This window comes from Taeniopygia guttata, chromosome 4 (genome assembly GCF_048771995.1).
Source record: "Taeniopygia guttata chromosome 4, bTaeGut7.mat, whole genome shotgun sequence".
NCBI lineage: Eukaryota > Metazoa > Chordata > Aves > Passeriformes > Estrildidae > Taeniopygia > Taeniopygia guttata.
In genome coordinates, this window is record NC_133028.1 from 63,503,916 (window position 1) to 63,524,320 (window position 20,405).

At 42.8% G+C, this 20,405-nt stretch overlaps 1 protein-coding gene across 2 annotated transcripts in view; it reads left to right on the forward strand.

The window, feature by feature from the left end:
* The first annotated feature begins 3,813 nt into the window (after nt 1-3,813).
* The window catches only part of CDS1 (CDP-diacylglycerol synthase 1), a 28,987-nt gene continuing 12,395 nt past the window's right edge, over nt 3,814-20,405 (forward strand). The window contains exons 1-5 of one of the 2 annotated variants that reach the window (XR_012055781.1): nt 3,814-4,177; nt 12,058-12,185; nt 15,107-15,203; nt 18,342-18,439; nt 18,738-18,877. Coding sequence is in view for 1 of the 2 variants with exons in the window: in XM_030271963.4 (XP_030127823.2) it covers nt 4,088-4,177; nt 12,058-12,185; nt 15,107-15,203; nt 18,342-18,439; nt 18,738-18,877 (553 nt within the window). In the remaining variant the exon portion in view is untranslated. The remainder of the gene's footprint in view (nt 4,178-12,057; nt 12,186-15,106; nt 15,204-18,341; nt 18,440-18,737; nt 18,878-20,405) is intronic. The other variant, XM_030271963.4, reaches the window with a different exon arrangement.

The window sequence follows — 20,405 nt, forward strand, 5'->3', positions numbered from 1 at the left end:
GAACACCTGGGCTCCCATGCACTGTCTCAAGGCAGCACCAGGCAGTGTTTTGCAGCTCTTGGTTTCGTCAGGGGAGCACAGGGTATTAATAGCTACGCTTGTGCTTTGGAGAGCAATCATACAGCTTGATTGAGGCTGTTGTATCTGTTTCCTCTGCTTCTTTCTGACTTGGGGTTATCCTCTTTGAAATGATTTAGGGATGCAAAAAAATTAGAAATTGATTGAATGTGGCACATTACAATATTGTTCATAACTGATATTATTTATGAGGATACTGAACTATCGTTGACAAGGCCTGACATTGCTATCTGTGCTGACCAGTAGGTATCAACATTTTCCAGTTGTCTCACTTCTGTGCTTTAGTAGGAATCCTTTAAAAAGAAGCCCCAAACCCTGCAAACCGCTTCTGCTTCTGCAACTGCTGGCAATAAGGATCCTCAGTGTTACAACTGCAGACATGCTCTTTCCAGGACATCTTTTGAGACAGATACTTTCTGTTCCCCAGGTTCTGAGCAGACAGGGAGCCAGTTCCTTCCATTTCCTTCTGCTGCTGCAGCCATGAAGCAGCTCCACTCTGCCTCTTCACCATGCAAGGGGTTTAGTGCTGCTCAGTGGAGGCAGCAGCAGCTCCATGCCGGCTGCCTTTCTAGGAGGCTGGATGCAGCTTGTGTAAGGGCTTATATAACTCTTTTAATGTCAGGGCTCCCGTTTTGCGTCTGCCTGCAGAAAACTCCTCCTTTTGTACGTAGGTCGAGACACAGAGCACAGGCAGCTCCAGGCTGAGCCAGCAGTAGGCGGGGCAGCTCTGCCTGCTGTGGATAACCGGAGTGCAGGGCAGGAGGCAGCACAGCCGGGGCAGGTGATGTGTCCTAACTTGGGGCAGCTGGCAGAAGTGCAGGGATTTGCTTGTTAGAGGCTTCCCTGTGCTGCAGATAATGTTGAGTCGGTAGATGAGGTTTGGGCTGTTTACTGGCAGCTTTGAGCCACTAAGTTAATGTGGGAATACAAGGCAACACAGAGCAGCAGAAACCCCTGAGGTCTCACACATCAAGACACTGAAATCCATCCAGGAGAGGTGATAATATTTAGAGATCAGGAAAGTCGTCGGCTGACATGATAATCCCTTTGTCCTGGGAGCGCATGGAAGTTTCTGCCACACATTGTGAAACCATGCCCAGTCACAACATTTGGAGAAGCGATGTTACATTCCAGCCAGTGTAGTTACTTGCCCCAAAGGAACCTGAGTAACAGGGTGTTGACTTGGAAAATTCCCATCCAACCAGTCTAACCAGGTCCAAGGCTCCCATGGCTGCAAGGTGCTGCAGCTGAGAAGTGGGACAACAACACCACGGATCTGCTTCATCCCTAAACCCCCTGCTCCATAACTCTTCTGGGAGCCCCCCTGCCTCTTTCCTCTGAGCTGGAGAGGCTTGAAATGCTTTGCTGTGATACAACTGTTTTTGCTGTCCCTTCTTGCATTTCTGAGCACTCCATGGTTGAAAAGGTGCATGACAGGAGCAGGGACACCCAGCTGGGAGAGAGGAGTGAAGCTAGGGCTGAATTCCTGCCTGGTCCCACCAGAGCCTAGTCCTTGTTTTTAATTTTCTCTCTCCCAGTGGCCCTGCCCAGAGGACTGTTCACTCCTCACCCCACTGTCACCGGCTGTTCATTGCTTGCTGTACACTGACCCATCTTCTTGAATTTGCCTTCCTTCTGCTCATTAATATGCATTGAGTAATTTGCCTTTTCCTTCTTTGACATTATTGCTACTTTTTTCCAACACACGATTTGCTAAAAAAAATTTTTTTTCCTCCCAGCTTTTCTAAACAAATTCTCTTCCCTTTCACTGTTTAGGTTAAGGATGGAGCACAGATGTAGAAGAAATGGAGGTTCTTACTCTTCTCTTAGATAGCATGTAAAGATCTGCCTAATGATCTTTATGTAGGCATTGAAGCATAGTCTCTGTCTAATTGACCACAGAAAGGTTTTTTCTGGGGCAAAAGAAATCTAGTCATTCTAGCCCTATATTTTTCACTCCCGGTTTACCAGGAAGGGCTGTAACAAGGCCTGTACTTCAGCTAGATCCAGGTGCTCCATGGTGCAAATAGGGCAGTTGGTGTCCTCCCCAATCCATGCTACTGACGAATGTGTGGGACCTGCATGCTGAGGGAAACAGCCTGGATGTGTGCTCCACACACTGCAGCAACCATGGGTGGCAAAGGTGTGGAGACCAGACAAACCACTTCTTATTCTCTCTGCATAGGGAAAATAAACAATTATGATTTCCCGCCCCCCGCAGCTCCTCCCACTTGCAGGGCCAACAGGCACATCTTGCACTTGAAGTAAGGGAAACTGTTTTCTTCTGAGAGCTTTGCTGGAGGAACACACACAAGGGAAAACTCAATAGGAGATATATATTGAAAGAGGGGAGAGTGGAAAGGCCACATTATTCATCAGGGTCCCCTCTGCTCACCCTGTATGGTTTAGGCCTGCTGGATACCTGTTTCCCATTCTCTCATATTCTGAGCAAGGACAGCTGCATTTTTCCAACTCAATTTACCCCATAATATTTCACTTATGGAGAAATACATACAAAACTATACTTAGCAAGAGCAAAGCATTGGAGAGGCTTGGCCATATGGCCGTATTACTGACCTGCAGTGGCCTGCTGCTTTCACACTTCCCATTATGGCACCAAGGGACACAATGCCACAGAAACTGTGCTTCTGTGGCCTGTCTGGCCTGCCTTTGGGTCTCTGCTTTGCCTTGTGCTGGACCAGCCCTTCTCTCAGCACACTGCATTTTTGCAGTTTTTTTTGGGAACGCTGCCCCCTGATGCTGTCAGCAATGCACAGGTAAAATCTTTCATATAAATGGCTGTTTTTCTGAAATACTGGGGTGTCCCCACTTCCTGGTAGAAAGACTGGAATTGTTTTACTAATGTCATAATCTATGTCCACCCACAGCGGCAGTTCTGAACTGTGGTGTTTACATTAAAAACATACCATGCATACTTTTGTAGGGACATAATAATAATCTTGTTTATGTAATAAAACTAAAAAAAAAAAAAAAGGTGAAACAAAACCAATCAAGGTTGGTGAAGCCAGTCACCATACAGCTAATCTAAATGACAGCAGGAATGCCTTGACACTTCCTCACAAAAGGTGCTGGCCCTGTGTTTGCAGGCACAGTAAGCCAGTGTGTGGACATAGAAGTGCTATCTAGACTGATTGTCTTTATAGGAATGCTCCTAGGCAGCCAGCTGTTGCCATGGCCAGGCCAAGAGTAGCCAGACAAAAATGGTGGAGTGGCACAAGCACCGATACAGGGTGCTGCAGCACGTGTATCTGGCCTTCCAGAGCACTTTTCTCGACTCCTAGGTGGATGTGCTTCGTTTCTGTGCAGTCTGGTGGCACCACACTCGGCGGTGCACATGGCATGGTGGGGCAGGGACGAGCCAAGCAGCCTCCATAAGTGGACATAGAGCAGGTGGGCATGAGCATCCCAGAAGGAAACAAAGCACCCTACAGACACCCGCGCGGGCTGCAGCACGGGCACCCGCGGGCGCTGATACGAAGCTGACACCGGGGCTGCCTAGAGATGCCTGTCGCAGGCTCCCGGCGGGCTGCAGGCACGCAGCGTCCCGCGGCCATTCTGGCATCCAGGAGAGAACAACCTGGAGCTCCACGCCCGGGTTACGGCTCTTTGCGGGCGCTCAACGCCGCAGCCGTCCGGCCCGGGAACCCCGCGGGCCGGCCCGGTGGCTCCCCGCCCTCCGGGGGCGGTGCCGGCGGCGGGGGCGGAGCGCCGAGCGCACCTGAGCGGCAGCGCCCGCCCACTCCGCCCCAGCCGCGGCCGCGGGGACGCGGGAGCTGCTCCGCTCCCGGGGCGCCGGGTCCGGCCGCGCCCCCGAGCTGCGGCGGCGTCCGCAGCTGGAGCGCCGCCTCCCCGGTGGTGGGGACGGCACCGGGTTGCGAGCAGCAGCAGGAGGAAGGAGAGCCGGCGGGCGGGCTCCGCGGCGCGGCCTCCGCTCCCTCCCCGTCCCGATCGCGGCCCCGCCGGGCGGGCGCTGCGCTCCCGCGGCGCGATGTCGGCGCGGCGGCGGCGGAGGGCGGCCACAGAGCAGGAGGAGGAAGAGGAGGAGGAGGAGGAGGCGGCAGAGGCGGGCAGCGACAAGGTGAGGACACGCGGGGGCGGCGGCGGCTTTTGGGGCAGGGGGCAGCGCTGCCTTCCCCCCCACGGGTCAGGACCACGCCGCCCGTGGGGCTCCGCGCTGCGCTCCTGGCCCCGACATCAGGGACCCTCCCGGGCTGCAACGCGGCCGCGCTCTCGGGTGGCGGGAGTAGAGAGAGGGCCGGGTTCCAAGTTAGGGTTTGTGCGCTAACGCGTGTTTTACCCCACTGCCATTCCCCCGTGGCGAGGCCGAAATGGGAGCGGCCAGGCTCTCTCCGGGCCCGCAGGGAAAGCTCAGCGCCCTAGCTGCGTGTCCTATCTCATCTCTTAACTAGGGAGCTGATGGCGTGGTGTAACCCCAGCCGCTGCTGAGCACCACCCGGCCGCTCCCTCACACCCCTCATTCCCCCTCACCCGGTGGGATGGGGAGGAGAGTCGGGGAAAAAAGGTAAAACCGCATGGTTGGGATAAGAACAGTTTAATAATTGAAATGAAATAGTAATATTAATGAAAAGGGAGATGACAAAAAGGCATATAAAAGCCACGGAAGTGCAAGTGGTGCAGAATACAATTGCTTCACCACCTGCCCAGCAACGAGCAGCAGTCAGCCTTTCTCAGCCAATATCCCCCAGGAGAGCCTTTGGCCAAGTCAGATCAACTGTTCTGGCCCCTCCTGGCTTCGTGTGCACCTCCTCACTGGCAGAGCACGGAAACAGAAAAGTCCTTGACTTGGGCTAAGCAGTGCTCAGCAAAGCGAACACATCAGTGTGTTATCAACATTATTCTCCTGCTAAATCCAAAACACAGCATTGTAGCAGCTACTAGGAAGACAATTAACTCTATCCCAGATGAAACCAGGACGCCGGCCCAAGCAAAGAGCATGCTTCAGTGTGGTCAGGCCAGTCCAGTAGCACTGGAACTAACTCAGAACAGTGATCTGCTTCATTTAAAGGCTATGTCAGCATTTCCTCAGCAACTCTTTCTGCTTTATGCCCTGTTAAGTGATAGGCATTCACCTCTGGCCTGGAAAGGACTTACACTATGACATTTTTGCTAAGGCAAGAGGTTTTTGAAATACTAAGTCTATGCATCAGGTTCATTACAGTGGCAAAACAGCCACAGTGCTGTTCTTTTGTTTATTGTGGAGTTAAGGCTTATCTCTACAAAAGCTAAGCACATCACGGTTGCTAACTGTCTGAATAAAATGAAAGAGAGGGTCTCATTTGGGTAACTGGAATTAAAGTTTTCAAAAAAGCTTTCCGATTGCTAAATTGAAGTAGCAATACATGTGTTTTTACTTGACTCAGTAACTGCTTAAACTTGCATGGATGTCGGTGTTGCAGAGTGTAGTCTGCCTTAGGCATTGTGGCAAGGAACTGGAAAGTGAAACTCAAGACTTATTATTCCATGCTTTGGTTGCTTTAATTCAAAGCCAATGAACTTGCAAATTTGTAGTGCTGTGCTGCCTTGAGAGCTGTGAAGGTAGTGTTTAGGCTATAGCTGTGCACAGTATTTCTCTGTAGACAAGAATTAATATTTAAACATAATTTCTCATCACAGTGTGTTCCAAAAGCTGTTTTTCTGTGGAGATGCTCTGGTTTGCTTTATTTTGCAGAGTAAGTTTATTTCTGAGGTGTGCAGTGAGCTGCCTTCAAAGAATTTTTGCTCTTCAAAGCCTCTGCTACCCAGACCTCCAACGGGTGCCTCTAATCATGGTTTACCTGTGTGATTTTCAGAGAAGAAAGTGCTGTTCTTACTTACAGGCCTGCTGTGGTTTTACTCCAGCTACTCAACAGCTTAGTGCTTCATCCCATCTCAGATGATGTTGAGCAGGCAGGAGGCTGGTTACAGGAGGTGGATTTCAATGTGCATACATTTGTGTTCACTTGAACAACAGATATGGAAAGTCTTTTCCACTGCACAAGAGACTTTCTCATGGGTTATTTGTGGAACCCTCTGTGTTCTCACTGGAGTTGTTTAACCTATCTGCAACGTAGCCAGCACTGGTGGCCCGTGTCGTGGCTCACAAGTGGCAGTAAGGGTTGATTTTACATATTAAGCTGGCTTTAGTGCCGTTAGTAACTGTAGAGATAAACCAGTATTTTGTACTGAGGTTTCAATCAGTGGGTCACAGTTTGGGACTCTGTTTTGAATATAAGCACACACATAATGTCTGCTGTAGGTGATTTGATGAGTAGCATCTGGTCATCAGGATTCACAGGTGTAACATTATGCAGCTTCCTAGATGGTTATCACTCTGCTCTATCTCTTGCCTAGACTTTACAACAAGTGGATAATTTTATTGTCCTCTGGCTATTTTGAGATGACCTTTTTGGTGTCGTGACCCTGTATTTGGACTCAAAACTGGTTCTTTGGCTGATAACTACTCAGGATAGGCGTGATGCAGTGGGTTTAAACTGCTTTCTGGAATGCAGCTCAGAAACATCATCCTCTTCATCACTTGTAATGAAGGAGAAGACTTGTTTCTTTGGATCATATCTGTTTCATTCTTTTTCTCCTCTTGTTGGCCCAAACCAAGCCTTCCATATATATATAAAGGCAACATGCACCTTTTTTTTTTTTTGTCCAAGTAGAGAAGCCCTCTGTGTTTATTGAAGAACTCCAGAAACACTAAATATGTTTGAAGGTTTTTCTGTATTCTACTTTGAGCCCGGTTTTCAGTGTGCTATCTAGTACTTTTCATGTTACACTTACTATGTCCATAGATGCTCATTTCCTACTGAATTGAAGTGAAGCTGTTGGGGATTTTCTTCCTCATTTGTGTGCCATTTTTTGTCACTAATTGGAGACAACTGGTAGCTATTTCTATATTGATGTAGTTTCAAAGGAAAGTTAAATTCCTTGGTTTTATATGAAGGAATATGATATACCCTTTGTGAAAGCTTCTTGAAGTTCCCAAGCTCTGCAAGTTTTAGTGTCTCCAGTTGCTCAGTAGCTCGTTGAGCTGGTGACATTTTGCAAAATGGCTGTGAACATGCCTTTGCTTGCAATTTCACAAGTTTGCTGTTTTATTTGTATTGTCTTGTGGCATACGGGAGTGATTTTTTGGTTGTCACTTTCTTACTTCCCACTGCTTGCCCTGGCTGCTCTTTTCCTAAGAATGTCTGATCAAAGTGCCTTCATAAATATTCTGTGAGCACTGGGAGAAAGAGGAATGACTTGGCATTCAGATGCTGGTCTTCATGTGCTCATGATTCTTTTAAAATTTCAGTAGTTTATTTTCTTTGCTAAAAAACAAGGGACAGTGGTTTCAAATCCTTCCCAAAAAATTAGCATATCCTGGAAGAAATCATACAATTATTCTTCTTTGTACTGTACAGAATTGTCAGAGTAGGACAGGGAGGGGGAAGCGTGATCATATTGCATTGCTGGCTGTTAATCATTTATAACTACAAGAAGCTTGGAATCACTGAATGCTGTTTCTCTTGTGGAATTAAAAAAACTGTTTCTGTTCCATGGGACAGCCCTTCCAGGGAATCAATTGCCAGATAAGTTGCTCAGACCTGCGAAGCTCAGTGCGACACTTGGATCTTTGATGTCCAAAACCTCACAAACCTGCTGGGACATAAATGAAATTTCTAATTGCAGTATAGCCTATTGTGGATCTGTCTGTCTGCCATGGATCACTTAGTTGCTTCATTGGGATTACTTCTTTTGGAGTACCCCAAAAATGGATCAGTTTAATTTTCACAGAGAAGTCTAACCTCTGTGCTTTCTGCTACAAGCATGGCAATAATAATCAGGGCAGACTATTTCCAAGCCTTTGTTTTCTTGGAAATGGTGGTGAATGCAGAGAGCGAAGGGTTTGTAGTTTCCAGTCATTGATTCAGTATGTGCAGGTCTCTCACATGTATTTCTGCATACATTAGGCTTTAATGGTGTGGGAAAAAAGGTTTCATTATTCACCTTCTGATACTTTGGTATCTTGGCTTCAGAGGAAGGTATCAAGGTACAGCTTATTAAATACTCTAGAATGTGTTCTAACTGAACTATCGATTTTACTATGGAGCTTTTGAGAGAGACTGCAGAAAGATCAAAAATGGAGAAGAAAACATACTTCAAGTAACACCTAGACTTATAAAATGACAATAACTAAATTCTTTTGCTCGGTAACTTTTTCTCATAAATTGTTGGACAGTGGCTTCATTTTTTCAGTTGCTCTTCATGGGCATGTTACACTCTCAAAGAACATATTTGTTCTCTACTTAGGAGTTCCTTATGGCGTCCTGGAGAAATGCTGTACAAGAGGAACATTGCAAGTGCCTTTGTAACCAGAATAATTCTGGCGTGTGGTTTGCTTGGCATGTATTAATTGTAGTGGAGGGCATGTGGTACAAAACAGCAGTTCAGATGTGTGGCCTTTTAGATGATGAAAGATGAAGAGGCCTATTTTTTTCTTCATTACATATGGCTGTAATTCATGAGCTGTTGCAAAATAGCCAGCAAGCAGAAATCCGCATGGAAGCCTAATTTATGGTAAGATGTCGCATGTTCTGAATTTCTGGTATGGAGGCTCAAGCTCTTGACTGGCTGAATTTCCCCCTTTGTATGGCCAAGTGTTTGTGTTCTTGTAGAGATTTAGCACACGGATGAAAGTCTTGTCTTTTGAGAGTACTAAATTTAACCATCTACCCCTTACAGACGCTTTGTGTGTGAATCAAGCAGGCAGGAGTGGCACACTCTCTGTATATAAATAAACAGTTCTGTCACAGGCAGTTTGAAAACTCTAGGAAAAAATCCAGATACCTGGGATAAAACACTTAATTTGGAGTTGGGGTTGAAAGGTTTCCTAGGCACTTAGGACAGTACAACCTGTGCTGGTTTCAATTAACCTTTTAAACCTCCTAAATATCTGCTCACAGTGTGAAACCCATGGCATTTCCCATGGACCTTCACAGGTCCTTGATGTTATTCTGTACTAAGCTTGGCCACATCTCAAATCTGAAGAGCAGGAGAAGGAAGGTCTGCTTTGGTTTGTGCTGAACTCCAGAACTGCTTCTACAAGGTCAAGCTGCAGTAGCAAGGCTTTTGGTTGATTTTTTTTTTTTTTTTTTTGAGTACTTTTATAGTGATTAACTTAGTGTTTCCTTCCATAACGTTTGTTGTTATTTGTGTCTATAAACTGGAATGTTTGTAATCAGTCACATAAAATAATTTAGAAAATTATTAGCAAGAAAATCTCATCCCCCAGTGATGGGGTTCTAAGCACTTAATGATGCAGAAGACAACTAGCTTTTAGTGCGCAGTGTCCTCTTTGGCTATTGACTTTACAAATTAAATGCCTCATTCAGGAAATTGTTGCGGCTGTGATAGCAGTTAACTGGAAAACAAAGCATTCATGGTCATTTTTGTGTTATGTTGCATGGGGAAGTTGAAGATAGTTGAGGTGTTGATTTCCCCCTGGTTATTTTAGTAATGTAAGGCAAAAAAAGACGCACCGAGTTCTAAGCAACTTTCAGGTTGCACCAGCCAAACTTCCATGTGCTGCTGAAAATCACATCAGATAAACTCAGACCCCTTCTTCAGGCTGGTTAGATACTCTGAAGAAAGCTGTGCACTTGTGAATTCATATGTCAGAAGTAGCAAATTTAAAATATTGCTGATAATGAAGTGCTTATAAGTGATAGTTGTGTGTTAAAGATCAGAGGGACGAAACTAAGTATGATATTTTTCTTTTAATTGCTTAAATACAATTGTTTTCTGCAACACCAATGTGGAATAAAAAAGTTTGGAGATATTCTTAGTTCTGAGCGCTTAAAAGAGAGAACATCTCTGCCATCTGCAAGCAGGGATTAATATTAAAGACGCTAAGTCATGGTCTTAGGGCCAGGATTACTGCCTGTCATCTGCACAGTGAGTAGTGTCTTCTAGGACCGTAGAGACAGCTTGCTGCACTCCAGAGCAGGTCACAGGAGTTGAAACATGGCTTTGGAAGAGAGCTATGATCCCCTCAATTTCATCTATAGTTAACTTCTTAGGCTATGGTACAACACTCTGAGAAACATCTCTGAACAGCAGGGTTGTGAGTGTAGTAATTTTTTCTTTATTTATGTGCTTTTTCAGGTGTTCTGCAGACTCTGAAGTCTGGACCACAGCTTCTTTGCTCTTGTTACTTGTATTAATTATAGGCAGAGTCTGCCTAATTATTCAGCTGTGGTGTTTCACAGTCTGGGAAAACATTGCTCACCTTTTTCAAAGAAGTAAATGGTGTAAAATTGATGGTTTCATCAAGTGAATGAGAAAAACCCAGGTCTAACTTAAAAAAAGAGAGGATGTACCTACCCACTTGGCTTGTTCATGTGTGTAGCGCCAGCTCTGTGTCTCAGGTCCTGGAAGGTTAAAAGCACTGTCTGAACGGCAAGGATGGTGTTATCCCTGTGATCGGTGTCCCTGGAGAGGCTGGTGAGGGTCTGAGGCTGGAGGCCGGCTGCAGCACCCTGGTCAGCTCCTGCCCCCGGCCCCTCTGGGCCCGTGGCTTTGTAAAACTTCATTTTCTGCCACGCGTTGTTTGCAGAGACCGGGCACTGGGACAGAGGTTACGCTCAAGTGCAGCTGCAGGGAAAAGGCCATGGGTTATAAACACAGTAACCACGCTGGGCTTGGATGGGATGACTGGGGGTATAAGTACCTAAATTCTCTTGGTGTCTCGTAGTGGGGGTGAAAGAGAGGATATGCCTCTGCTGGCTTAGGAAAAGTGACAAAAATACTCAGAATAAGGGAAGGAAATAATATTGTTATGGAACAATAGGGGAGAAAAGCAGAAGTTTCTAATTAATGAAAATAGAGAATGGAAATAAAGGAGAAAGAACTGAGATGAGGAAGTTGAAAAGGGAGGGAGATGGAGAAATAGCATATAGCAGTGGAGAAAAAAGATTTAAAGTGCAGCTACTTAACATTCCTGATGAACTTGAGGCACCCGGGCAGGCTGGAAGCTGTTTGAGATTGTAAGAAGGTGAGGCGAGTCAGGGAGGTCAGGAGGAAGTTCAGGTCTCAAAAGAGCCAGACACTGAGCCAGAGATTGCTCTCTGCATTAGTGCTGTGCCAGGGCTGAGTGCAGATTTCCAGCTCCCTGGAGCTGTGGTGTTTGCAACTTTAGAATGACTGAGGTCACCCTTTGTATTGGCTTTAACTGAGGGAAAAATAGTCCTGACAGTGTGCTCAGAGTTGGTGACAATTTGTATGTTGTCACCAAAATACATGGTGCCTGTTTTGCATTCGGGCTAGACACACTCAGCGAAAACTGAAGGAAGAATTATAGCATTGCAGTCATACACAAAATTATTTTGAGTAGTACTGTGTCCATGGGACACTTGGTCACTTAACAGTTTGGTTTTGGACTGTTCTTTTCAAGCCTGAGGTTTTAATGTACCATGTATAAAATTTCCAGCAGCCTCTTCTCATTGTGTGAAGGGACTGTTTTTTCATGTGTGATGTTTTCTATTTTTTCTTCTTAATGTGACATTTAACCTTCCCCTTATTCCATAGAAGGGTAGTTTGGGATGTAGATGTGTTAGAGGCTTGGGGATTTTGGGCAAACTCCAGTATTCTGTGTCAGCTGGAGTATTTCTGGAAACATATATCTATGAAAAAGTGATGCCTAGAATAGGAAGTTTCTTGACTAAAGCAGGTAATGTCACAACATCCAAGTACAGGCCTTCCTATAAACATTTACTGGCATACATTTGTCTCCTACAACATCTACAGTTTCACTAGTACACCACTGCTGTCTTTTAGAAGGTAATGCAGATATTATCGGTTCCTAAACTAATGTTTAACTCAGAATACTGTTTTCTGGCAAAATATCTGATAATCTTTCATTTTGTATTGAGTTTTCTGATGGTTTTATTTTTCTTTTTGTGATAGGAAGTGGATTTGGAAGAAAGACTTCATGAGGTGGACCTTAGAAGTGATTTGGATATTCCTGATGTTCCTCCACCAACAGACAGCACTCCAGAAATCCTCAAGAGGGCTTTGTCAGGCTTATCTGCCAGGTACACTGGAAAAAAGAGATCTCAAATTTAATAGCTGGTGGTTAAAAGTCATACAGATTATGTTGCAGTTTTAAGTCATACAAATTTTCCTGCAGTTTTAAGTTTTATATGGTAGATGTGAAAATTTCAAGGATAAATTATTGCTGGATATTATTGATTTATTTATGCTTTGATAGTCCCTTCAGTGGAATATTTTTTGCATACACCTGTGTTTACCCATTGCATGCTTTTCTAAGTGAACACAGTTTACATAAATATCTACTGGGTCAGAGCATTGCAATAACATGGCCTAAAGAATTTGAATTACAGAATAATTATTTCTGGAGGTTGTCATAAACTGATATCCTACCTCCAAGATTGAGAGGGGGATTGGTTTATGAATGATGTGTAAATTCTCAATATAAGGTTTGCTATATTTTTGTGACATTTCCACTTCTAAATAATTTGCTGTACAGTTAAATACATCATAGCTGATATGTCCATACTTTTAAAAGCAATGTGGGTTTTTTTTGGTTTTTTTTTTCCTGCTGTTTCTTTTCAAACTTAAGTTTCTACCTCTGTCTTCCCGGGATCTTGATGGCCAACAAATGTGAGGTGATGTGTACGTGTACAGATAGACAGATAGTTGTGTGGACCTGCATATTCATGAAGGCTGTCAGATAAAGTTCCTTGTATAATTTTTATGCAATCCCTTTACAACACCTGATCAGTCAAATGCTTTTGGAGCAAACAAGTTTTTTTCAGTGATGCAATGAAAGAGAATTTAGGTGATAGATACCAAAAAAACTACCTAGTAAAATGAATATGGGTGTCATGTATATGTTACGCTCAATGTAACAAATCAAGCAATATGCAGTGTACATTTTAGAAGCAACTTAGGTCTTCCAACAGTCAAAAGAAGGATCGCTAATCCAGACTATAATTAAAACCTTCCAAATCCTTGTAAAAAAACGGCTCTCCAGCAGATATTTCCAATAGCACTGTGAAATGAGTTTTTTGCCTTGCTCATTTTCTAATATGTTGTCTGTTTCCATTATGTCCATGAGCTACAAGCAGATGTAATGTTTCAGGTTTTAAAAAGCCTGTTTCTAAACTGCACCAGCTGTGAGCAGAATGTGATTCTCTATTGCCATCACACTGCAAGGAGTGTCTGTTTCAGAGTTCTGTCATTGTGTTAAATGTGGAAATCTTAGGTTTCCAAATCAGACTTGTTCCAAAGGACGGGGTGATACCTCAAAGCCTGCAACTAAGAGATGCAGCTGAAACTGTTCCTGTTTCACGGGCTTGAAATTCTTTATTGGACTGTTTGCACAAAGGGTGCTTTGAATGAAAAACTAAGTTCTTGGTGCTTTATGAATGCTGGTGTTGAAATTACCTGCCAGTTCAGTAGCCAGCAATTCCAGCAGAGTTGTTGTACATCATGTGAAACGTGAGTGAGTTGCACTGTAACTTTCAGAAATATGGATACTCCTTGTATTTGACGTTTGAAAGAAATAGTATCTATAACTTTCTAGCAGAGAGTTAGGATACAATAAACTTGCCAAGTGGCTTCCTAAATTCTGGAGCCTCTTGTCTTCCTGAAATTGTCTTTCCAGTGCTGTGCTTGCCAACACTCCCAAGATTACATGTGGCATTTTAACGTTACTTATAAAGGAAGCTGAATTCTTCTGGAGGAGGTTTGCTCACTATGGATATGCCACTAGGGCCAAGTTGCTACTGTGTATCCCACATCATAGAGCAGCATAAAGCATGTTGTGATAAAACCTCTTCTGCCTCTATTCTGATACTTAGGGCAAATCCAATTAGTGGCTGTAGCTGCCATTAACCTGTCAATGAGTCACATTCTAGAAAATCAAATTATTGAAGTTTACATTGGAACTGGAGTCTGATTTGAAACTAACATTGAGCCAGGTGTATCTCCTGATGGAGTGAAACACAAGACTGATGCAAAGCATTAGGAAGAATGTCTTCAGGTTATGGTAGGGGGCTTTGTGTTTAGCAGTCGCTTATGATTAGTTTCTTCAGCAGACGTTTAGAGGAAATGGCCTCAAATTGTGCCAAAGGACATTTAGGTTGGATGTTACAAAAATTTAATTTAGGAAAGAGGTTTGGAAGAGGTTTAATTTAGGAAAAAGGTCAAGCATTGGAACAAGCTGCCTGGGGAACTGGTGCAATCGCCATCCCTGGAGGTATTTAAAAGATGCGTAGATGTGGCAGTCAGGGATGTGATTTAGTGATGGACTTGGCAGTGCTAGGCTAACAGACTCGATGATCTTAAATGTTTTTCCGGCTCAAATGATTCTATGACTCTGTAGTTACAGAAATTTTTGTTCTGTTTTCCTTAGGTAGCCACTTGTAGCTGCCAAGGATGAAAGAGTACAGCTAGTTTGACCCATCAACCCCAACTCTCACATTCTCCTGTCCTGGTTCCAGTACTCACAAGAGCATAGGACTGCTTCCAACAGATAACCCTCTGCTTGGCAAAAGAGCTACTTTGCTGTAGAAAGTTGGTGTTCACTTTTTCAGAGCTTTTGTTGTGTGTCTGTTACTCCTCAAACAATCACCTGCTTCCTACTTTGCAGCCTTTCTTTCATATGCCAGCCTTTGTATGGCTGGGTCCCCATCAGTCTTGCAGCTGACATGATGCTTTTTGAGGGTCCTGATGTATTTTCACAGCAGTTTCAATATGGGGTTGACATTTGGCAGGGTTGAGGCAGCACACAGGAAGAAGAAAGGTGTCCAACTTTAATTTCTTTTACTGTGCAGTTGGATGGTTGCTTGATTCTATGGTTTTTTCTATGCATTGATTAAACACAAAAACTTCTGCTTTTCCCACTGTTTCTAGTATAGTTAAATCTCTAGTTAGCAGAGGAAGTGTAATTCATTTTCACATATAACTGCTTGCTTTTTTTTTTTAATAGATGGAAAAATTGGTGGATTCGTGGAATTCTCTCTCTAGCTATGATTTCTGGTTTTTTTCTGATTATATATCTGGGATCATTTATGCTGATGCTTCTGGTAAGTTTATTTAAATGCATCCTTCTGTACAAGAGTTGTTTCATCTCTTCATCCATCATGCTTAAGCTGAAAGGAAACTACATGGACACTTCAGAACAATTGTCTTTTATTTCTGTAAATGCAAATACTTTTGAAAAACACTTGAGGGATTCAAAACTGGACCTTACAGATTAAGGAGTTCTTGTATATTGTAATTTTTTTTTTTAAGGAATTAAAGTAGCTCCAAGGATTTGAATTACTGTTGCCTTGCTAGTTTGTATCACCTGCTGTTGCATGTTGAGGTTTGTTCTAAAAAGCAAACAAACAAAAATCAGACAAAAGCTAATTCAAGAAAAACTCCAGACCCACTAACAACAGAAAAAAATCCAAAACCAAAAAATTAAGAGACGGGTGCAATTTTGAGGCTAAGGAAAGCAGGCAGTCCTGGCCTCCTGTCTGCAACTGGCACTGACAGGCTTTCCTCAGACATGCTCCTTTAATTCCATATTTCTCTACGAGGCTTCATTTTGCCCTCGCATTTATCTGTAAGTTAGAGCTAGATCCCTTTCTGAGTTACAGACAAAGTACATTTTTAGGTCATGAAGTGAAATACTGGTGAGGATAACAATAAAAAAGGTTATAATAATCTTCATACATGCTGTATAGCAGGTCAGTCTTTACTGCTTCTTTGCACCATTTTATTTGCTGGTATTTTTATGGAATGATGGTTTAACTATCTTTCCAAGTCTTAGCAAGGAACAGACAGCAATTCGTTTTTTAATATGCTGAAATTGGTTCTTCTAGGTAACTGCTTCTATTTTTGACTCTAAGTTTGTTCAGGTATCAAAATTTTTAAACTTTTTTCTTGGCCTCCTATGAGGCAATTTTAGGATTGTATTCCTGAAAACATTTAGGTTGCAAAATACCTTTAAAATAATTGAGTGAGCTGTTAACCCAGCATTGCTGAGTCCACCATTAAGCCATGTCCCCAAGTCCCTCATCTACACATCCTTTAAATATCTGCAGGGATTGTGACTCAACCACTGCCCTGGACAGCATCTTGCAATGCTTGATGGCCCTTTTGGTGAAGAAATTTTTGTTAATATCCAATCTAAACCTCTGCTCCCATCTAAACTGAGGTAATTTTTTTATTTGTTGTCTAGGAGAAGAGACCAACCCCTGTCTCCCAGCTCAGGGGACAGGGTAACCAGCTCGACAACTGGTCTTACCATTAAGGAGGCAAAGAAAGCATTAATGACCCCAGCTTGTTCCTCATTCTTTGTCAGTGTGTTTCCTCCAGCATCCAACAAAGGATGGAGCTTCTCCTTAGCCCTACTTTTGCTTTTGATGTCTTTATAGAGGTGGTTTTTATTGTCTTTTATGGCAGTAGCCAGATTAAGTTCTCATTGGGCCTTGGCCCTTCTACTTTTCTTCATACATAATCTCACAACATCATTGTAGTCATTCTGAGTCACCTGCTCCTTCTTCCAAAGGTCATAAAGTCTAGTGTCTTGAGAGACTGGAATGCTATTTCACCATCATTATGGTCTGCATTACAGTTTCTACACTTGAATTAGTCTGGTTAATATTTCCTGTTTTCAGATTAATGACATAACAAACTACTAATTAATTGTCTCATTCATATAGGATTTTTTTTGTGTGTGTGAATAAACAACAAAAAAAGCCCTTTTAAAGTGCAGGTTGTTGTAGAAAGATTTACTTTTTCCCTGCCATCCTTCCTTTAGTAGTCAGTTACATTTGAGAATTATGATTATGAACAAAATAGAACTAATTAATTTGCAGGGTGATTTTCTGTATTAATGGGCAAGCTGTTAAGATGTGAACCAAAAAGCAATCAAAGTTAGTAGAGAATTGTAATAGTTTCTCTTTTGTGCCATAAAGCAAAAAGTCTGTCTTCTATTATAATGGGCTGGGAATTAAGTTGATATTTGAGATTACATGAAAAAGAGAGTGGAGGGAAAAAACAGTCTTGCTCATTAATTATTTAATTTGACTGAAATGAAATAGTTTGTATTTAAATAACAGTTGTCGTGTTAAAACCAAATCTCAATACTGGGACTAGAAGAAGGAAGAGTAATCCAGTGAGGTTTGGAGGACAAGATGTGAGACTGCTCTAAAGAGCTGGGATGTATGTTCTGCATTTGCTGGCTGCTTGGGTAACAGGCTTCCATGCCTTGGATCCTGGTGCCCTGCTCTGCTGTAAAGTGCAATCCTGTGACATTGCTTTTGCCTATAGCATTTAAGTTTTGTAAGGTTGGCCAAACAGAAGACAGAGCACAAGATAGGGGAACTTCAAAATTCACTCACTGAGGTGGTGTAAGACTTAGAATCTGCGTTGATGGGTTGAGCAAGATGAAACACACGGAGGAGCAGAGGCGGTAAGGGCTGCTGCAGAGCCCTGCGTGCTGACACGCGCCAGCTGCGTGGGCAGGTTCTCGCTCCGGCCCCTGCACGGCGTGGACTGAATTTGGCAATTCCATACGTCTGGGTAGGGTGATCTGCTCAGACACTGCGGATTGGATGGACATGGCAGAGTCCCTTTGAAACCCAAAGGCCCCGTGAGGCCGGCAACGCAGGGAAGCGGTGAGGTCAGCAAAACAAAATGAAGGCATGGGAGGGTGTGACATTCAGACCTGAGTTAGATGAGCTTTGCCTCTAATCATAAAGGCTAATTGCCCTTAATGACATGCTTGCAAGTGAAATACCTAGGTGTCCTGTGTTGCACAGCTAGTTTTTTCCACTGGGCCTAGAAAACACTTCTAGAATTAAATGTAAAGATAAAACTTAGCCAAAAGAAATCGGAGAGTTTTCTTTACCGGAAAATACTTCTGACCTACTGCTATCAAGTTGTTTTAATGCTTGATAGCATTAAAAAATGATCGGAGCCTTCTCTTGCTTCACATGTATATTCTTGAAGCTAGCCCAATGTGTTTTTTTTTCCTTTCATGTACAGTGCTTTGGAGATTTTGTTGAAGTTTTAAATGGAGCTTAGTCTTTCCTTGGATTTGATTTGGAGCTGTTTTCTGAGTGGAATTTGACTTCAGAATGTTTTCCCTTAATGCAGGCTGCAGTGCTCCTCACTGCCTGTAAGAAACAACTGCAGCATATTTACAAAGTTTTTTATTTCTCTTATTTTAGGTCTTAAGCATCCAAGTGAAGTGTTATCATGAAATCATTACTATTGGTTACAGAGTCTACCACTCATATGAATTACCATGGTTTAGATCCCTCAGCTGGTGAGTAGCAACCCAGAACATCAATAAGCCACGATGTGATACTTAAATCACCTCCTTCCTCACCTGTTGTGGTGGAATGACAGCTTTGTGGGTCATATGCATACAAAAAACTTGACATCTGTCTCTAATACAGAATTCTGTAGTTGTGTTCCCCCTGTGAACTTCGACAAATCAGTTGGCATTTTTACTTATTTTTTTTAAACTTGTTAGAAATAAATCCTTGTTTGTTTTGTTTTTAAGAATTGCATTTAATAGATATTACCTTATTAAAATAACTGTTAGATGTTGCATATTGCAGGTACTTTTTGCTGTGTGTGAACTACTTCTTTTATGGAGAGACTGTAGCTGATTACTTTGCTACATTTGTGCAAAGAAGAGAACAGCTGCAATTCCTCATTCGTTACCACAGATTTATATCTTTTGCACTCTATTTAACAGGTAAGTGCAGGAAATCAGAAAAGTGAATAAGCTTTGTCCTGCATTTGCTCATTTAATTTTAAAATATTAATTATTCCCCATATTAATTTTAAATATTAATTGTTCCTCATCATTATGCACAGTTTCTTTTTCCTCCTAATGCTTGAGAAAATTAAGCATTTTTCCTGTGAAAAGATGAGTACAAATTTTGCATTCACTGAGAAGAAGAAAGCAGCCTAAACAAGGGGATGATCTTTAGAGAGTTAAGATAATAGTGCTCAAAATAGGTTGGCAAGCATTAATTTTGATTGCTGAAGAACTGGTGCTTTTTTAGCAGGCTGTAGAGATTACTTCTGTGTGTAATTGCTGTGTTGGGTTGATTCTTTAATGTGTAAGTGTTCCCCTAGGTCTCTAGTAATAGGATTTATTAATATATTTTTTAACTGATTAGTCAAAATTACTGAGTCTTAATTTTGTCTGCAAGATATTCAGATACTTTCCTCATGAAAAAATTTCCTCCCTTAAGGCTTTTTTCTAGGAAGATGAGACACAAGTTGGTACTTCTTTGGGGTATAGCTTTGTGAATGTGTAAATACGTTTTTTCAGCAATGCAGTTTAGCGTAAAATTAGCTGAGGACTCAGATTGGTCTAATGGACAGGGGCCTGCTATGCTACAAATATTTCTAAAGTGTACTGAGAAATCTGATCTTTGTGATGATCTGTCAGTTTTTCTGTTTTGGTTTTGTTTTTTTTTTTTTTTTCCTTAAACCAAATAAAAATTCTGCTCAGTGCTTAGATCACAAACTTGAAACAAGCTTTGCAGAACCTGACCTTTTTCAGCTGGCTTTGGCTTGGGGGAACTAACTTAAATAATGCCTTGTGAGCTGGTGAGGGGAGACATGAGACAAGCCAAGCATGAGCAAAAGGAGGAGGCAGAGCATAGCAGAGCCTCCTGGCAGTGGGATTGTGAGGTCACTTAGGGGCTATCCCCAGGGTTCAGGGTCTTTGGAGGGCCTCTGGCACCCTCTGCACCCTCTGGTGCAGGAAGTTGCCATAGGAGAGATGAAACACTCAATTAGCCATCCAGAAAATTCTTTTTGGTCAGCTGAATTCTCCAGCACTTGTGCTTCACACTTGCATGGCCCGCAGTCATATGCCTGTCTGGGGGAAAGGGGCAAGTTGGTCTTTTCCTTTCATTTGTTTCTGTTAATTATTCAAAACTAGTTTGTTGACGTGGCTTTTGAGTGTTTTTTAAAAGAGATCCTCACTCTAAAGTTTGCTAAAATTTGTTGTCCGCAATGTGACCTTGTGTGTGCCTAGAGGGTTGTTCTTTATTGGGGGCTTACTGTGGATGTTCTTTACTGATGTTAGCTAAAGCGTAGTTCTTTACTATGCTAACTAAATCATAGTCTTGTATGAGAATAACTCTAGATGTACTTTGAGCTGAATATAAGCCAACACTTCTAGCAGCAGAAGGATTAAAAACTGCTTCAAAAGGAAGAGACTTACTGGAAGATCACAGTTCAGTGTCAATAAATAGAAGATGGTA